Source organism: Mugil cephalus, chromosome 2 (assembly GCF_022458985.1).
Source record: "Mugil cephalus isolate CIBA_MC_2020 chromosome 2, CIBA_Mcephalus_1.1, whole genome shotgun sequence".
NCBI lineage: Eukaryota > Metazoa > Chordata > Actinopteri > Mugiliformes > Mugilidae > Mugil > Mugil cephalus.
The window spans coordinates 17,311,526-17,316,554 of NC_061771.1; the positions used below are offsets into that span (position 1 = coordinate 17,311,526).

The following is a 5,029-nucleotide window of genomic DNA, read 5'->3' on the forward strand; positions in this document are numbered from 1 at the left end:
AGACTGCCCATGCGCAGAGTCCCTAGCGGCGGCGGCGGCGGTGGTGGTGGAGGTGGCTAATGAAGAATAATAAATCATGAAAGGGTTTTTCAGGTGCAGCTGAGAAGAGGGAGCGCGTGTGTGAGAGGAAGAGGGAGATAGAGCAGCAGAGCGAGAGAGAGAGAGGGGGGGGGGACTGTGCGTGTGTGAAAGGGAAAGAGAGAGGGAGGGATGGAGGGAGGGAGGGGGTGTGTGTGAGGGTGTGTGTGTGAGAGTGAGAGAGAGAGAGAGAGAGAGAGAGAGGCGGAGAGAGACTCAGTCTGCCCTTCGCCTCAGAGCAGAGGCAGTTCGGGTCCCCGCAGCATTCAACGTAGTCGAAGAGGCACAGTACAGAGACTGTCACCGCCATTACTTCTCACTTACGGTCACTTCAAGACGGAAACTTTTGACAAAAAAAAACAACAACAAACAGGTCAACGAAAGCGGCAACAGTTTGAAACTTGAAGCATTTTGGAAATCCTAAGAGACGGAGAGAAACTTTTTTTTTTTTACTTTTTTTTCTTTCTGGCGTCGTCTATGAGGAGTTTTTTTTTTCCAAAAGAAAAAAAAAGTAATAATAAATCCAAGGCAAAATATATGTAACTGTATAGTGCAAGGTGGAGGAAGTTGAAAGTGAGAGAAAAAGGAGGGGAGAAAAAAAAGGTTTTCTTTTTTTTTTTTTTTCTGAGTCGCGCCACAAGTCCACAAAGAGGAAGAGGTATCTGCGGCGGTCAGGTGCATGGCTCGCTGGTGACATCTCATTTGCCAAAAATAGACATTTCCGCACAAGTAATAACAAATAGATGTGATTCGGTGTTGGACGCGCGGCTTTCAGACTACACTTTATTCGACTTGAGATTCCTGCGAAGCAATTGGGCTTCAACTCCCGACCGAGGAGGCGGAGTCTTAACTTATTAAAAGGAACTTGCCGAGGCTCGGACGCCCGCAAATATGATGATGATGTCTCTGAACAGCAAGCAGCCGTTCGCCATGGCGCACACCAGCTTGCCCGAACCCAAGTACTCGTTGCATTCCTCGTCGTCCTCCACTCTGACTTCCAATGCACCGTCCTCATGCTCATCCTCCCGACACAGCAGCACCATCATCAGCAGCAGCGGCAGCAGCAGCTCGGAGGCGATGCGCAGAGCCTGTCTCCCAACCCCACCGGTACGTATTCTGCATAATCACTGCTTAAAGGCACATTTTGACAGCCCACTTTTTTTTTTTTGCTTGATGTTTTTTTCATGTCTGCACAGCAAATCACCCAACACCTCTATATTTTTTTTCCCCTCTCCTCAACTTATGTATTCAGTCGGCTTTGCCTTTCGTATTAATTTTTATGACCTGGGATGTTGCATGTGTCTTGTTTTGTGTGCTCCCCTCTTTTTTTTTTTTTTTTTTTTTAGGATTTCTTTTTTTTCACATTCTGGAAATGTTTTAAACCGAGGAGTGGAGGGAGAATTCCCTGCTGACAGCTATGTGTGCATTCTATTTGCAATTGCAGAGCAATATATTCGGAGGCTTGGATGAGAGTTTGTTGGCCCGGGCTGAAGCTCTAGCGGCGGTGGATATAGTCTCGCAGACCAAGAGCCACCACCACCCTCCACATCACAGTCCCTTCAAGCCGGACGCGACCTACCACACCATGAACACTCTCCCCTGCACGTCGTCTTCCTCCTCCTCCTCCTCGGTGCCTATTTCTCATCCGTCCGCCTTGGCCGGCCACCATCACCATCACCACCACCACCACCACCACCAGCCTCACCAGGCACTGGAGGGGGACCTGCTGGACCACATCACCCCGGGACTGGCACTGGGAGCCATGGCAGGGCCGGATGGCTCGGTGGTTTCCACGCCTGCGCACCCTGCCCACATGGCGGGCATGAACCACATGCACCAGGCAGCCATCAACATGGCTCATGCCCACGGGCTACCGCCGCACATGGGCATGAACGACGTGGACGCCGATCCAAGGGACTTGGAAGCCTTCGCGGAGAGGTTTAAGCAGAGACGGATCAAACTCGGGGTTACCCAGGCGGATGTAGGGTCAGCTTTAGCCAGCCTGAAGATTCCTGGGGTGGGCTCCCTCAGCCAAAGCACCATCTGCCGATTCGAGTCCCTCACGCTCTCTCACAACAACATGATCGCTTTGAAGCCCATCCTGCAAGCGTGGCTAGAAGAAGCCGAGAAATCGCACAGGGAGAAACTTAACAAACCCGAGTTGTTCAACGGCGCGGAGAAAAAGAGGAAGCGCACGTCGATAGCCGCGCCGGAGAAGAGATCACTGGAGGCCTATTTTGCCATTCAGCCGCGTCCCTCCTCGGAGAAAATCGCAGCGATCGCAGAAAAGCTGGACCTGAAAAAGAACGTGGTGCGGGTCTGGTTTTGCAACCAGCGACAGAAACAGAAACGAATGAAATACTCAGCATGCGTCTAAAGCAAAAAAAAACAAAAAACAAAAAAAATAAACAAACAAACAACAAAAAAAATCGCTTTGAACCGCCACCCTCGAAAAAGACTTGGAACTGTTTAGAGATGATTTGTATCATATTTCCTATCTCACGCCACCCTTTTTTTCCAATCATCGATGACTCTGTGTTTTGAACTTCGAAAAATTCCTAAAAAACTGAACAAAGACTGAAAAACTCAAGAGAGAGAGAGAGAGAGAGAGGGAGAGGGAGAGAGAAAATACAGAAAACAAGTCACGTCTTTTCCTCGCTGAGGGGGAGTTGTGGAGTCAAGAGTAAGGCACCGTTTGACAGAGCAAGTAAGATCACTGTTTCCACACTTACTATGCTTCACATTTCTAATGTAAACAAACGCAGTCTGACTTACAGGACTTTCATTTGGTTTCTGTTTTTTTTAGTTTTATTTTATCTATAATTCATTTCAAATGGCGACTAGAATTTTCTTTAGACCCCCAATTTAAAAAAAAAAGAGAGAGAGAGAAACATTTTTATCCTCACTCATCGTTTTACTCAAAAAGCACTTGCTTGGTGACTATTTTATATTTCCGGCTTATAGAATAAGCTACGTTTTCCCGTCGAGTTTATGACAATGCAGTCTGACATTTATTCAGGGTCCACCAAGAGGACAGCACTCTGGTTTCGAAAGCTAGTATTATATTACTGCCAAATAACCTTTCTGTAAATGAAATCGCTCCCTCGTCACACACTCCATTTTTGTGTCTAAATGTGTAATTAATTATTTTGTTACCACGTGTGATCAAAGTCAGGGATCTATTTTAAAGATACCTTGATTACCAGGCCTCGGTGTGTGGACTTGTCGAAATAGCGACTCACTTGTACGGATTTATCAATTAAAAAAAAAAAGAAGAAGAAGAAAGAAAGAAAGAAAAAGGAAAAAAGAATTCTATATGATTTTGAGCCGGCTGCGTTAAGTTTACACTCCAGCGTGGGCCGGCGTCTTATGAACTATTTATTGAGTGAGGTCATGTTTACTTCATTATATATTTATCGGGATTCCCTCCCCTCCTCGATTTTTTTTTTTTTTTTTTTTTTTTTTTCCTTTTGCTCGAGAAAATCAAATTCTGACAGCAAGTTAAAGCGCGTTGTTCTGGTTTAAAGGGAAACGACTGCGAAACACAGCAGTCACAAATTTTACGATTTTCTAACGTCCGAGATGGTACAATCGAGATATATATGAGAAGCTATTCTCCTTTTTTAAAAGTTATTTTATGTCTGTTTTCTGCTATTTATTTGTATAAATATACTGCGCATCATTATGGAGTCGTTGCTTGTTAAATCACCCTGTTTAAGTAATGTTTTTTTCTTGAAGAGAAAAAGAAACAGCTTCATGGAAGTATACGTGTACAATGTAAATATTTCATTGGAATCAGTCGATGCACATAAATATATTCGTACAGGTTTTTGCTGTATTGCTGTTTAGCTGAGGTAACTTATTTCTGTAATGTATGTTGCTTTTTTTTAATTTATTTTTATTTATATTTTTGGTTCCCTGGTTAAAAACCCCATTAATTTATTACATCCATGTGATTTTTTAAATTTTATTTAATTATTGAACTGCAATATGTGTTTCATTAAAGGACAAACTTTAACATTTACGCGGGCGTTTCCATGACTGCACTGTGTAAAAAGTAGTGGCTCATGCAGACATATTAATATTCTTTTATTTATGCATCTGTTTATTTATTGATGAGGAGGAGGGAAACGGTTTAGCTGTGGGCTACGCAGCTTTTTTTTTAACAGATAGCTTGTGGATTCTCTGGGATTACTTGACGACAAATACTTATTTCTTTTTATTATTTATTTATTTGTTTATTTTCCAAAGGTGACATTTATTTTGTGGTTACTGAAAAGGTGTCCGGGTTCGGTTTTTAGAAGCACAACAGGAGGCCTGTCACTGTGCACGCCACCAGCAACAGCCCCACCTCCACCTTATTCCGTCTCTGCTCTTTTACTGTCAGGTTGAGGCGTTGGATGAATACAAAAAAATATATATATATGTAATTAGAAATAGCCTTTTTTTTCCCCCCCTTGCCTTTGATTTCTGTTTTCACCGTCTTCCTCCAGGCCTCCTCCTTAGCAGGGCCGGATAGAAACCCTCTCTCATGGTAAAGACACACGTGGCTCCTCCGCTGACTTGCTGCCAGCCTATGCGGCTCACTGTTGCCTTACCTGAGAGCAAATGCTAATATTCTATTAGAGTGTAATCAGGGGGTCTATGGAGAGCTAGATGGGTCCCTGGAGCGCAGACTTGCCAGATGTCAGCCCGCCAGAAAAACAGCTCGCCTGCCAGCGTGCCCGTCTCTATTTAAATACACACTCCAAACATGCTTCGATCGAGCATGAGGGCACGCAGGCTTTGAAGCAAAAACCTTTGGTTCGAAGTTGTGGTTAGATTTAAGGAGAACGAGGAGGAGGAGAAGGAGGAGGAGGAGGAGGGTTTGAGAGGGGGGGGAGTATTTTGAATGTCATGTCCAAAGCAGAGATGCTGCTTTTTTTTTTTTTTTTTTTTTTTTTTTTGTAGG

General features: G+C 44.2%; 1 protein-coding gene across 1 annotated transcript; it reads left to right on the plus strand.

Annotated features, from left to right (window-relative positions):
- The first annotated feature begins 285 nt into the window (after positions 1 to 285).
- Positions 286 to 4,102, plus strand: pou4f2 (POU class 4 homeobox 2). The gene is made up of 2 exons (XM_047579483.1): positions 286 to 1,185; positions 1,523 to 4,102. The coding sequence occupies exons 1-2, from the start codon at positions 970 to 972 to the stop codon at positions 2,453 to 2,455; spliced, it is 1,149 nt and encodes a 382-aa protein (XP_047435439.1). The 5' UTR covers positions 286 to 969; the 3' UTR covers positions 2,456 to 4,102.
- The last annotated feature ends 927 nt before the right edge of the window (positions 4,103 to 5,029 follow it).

Excerpts from the sequence above, each read along its gene's own strand:
- pou4f2 (XM_047579483.1), top strand. The coding sequence starts at position 970 with ATGATGATGATGTCTCTGAACAGCAAGCAGCCGTTCGCCATGGCGCAC. Across the intron at positions 1,186-1,522 it reads CCTGTCTCCCAACCCCACCG|AGCAATATATTCGGAGGCTT; the intron begins GTACGTATTCTG and ends TTGCAATTGCAG.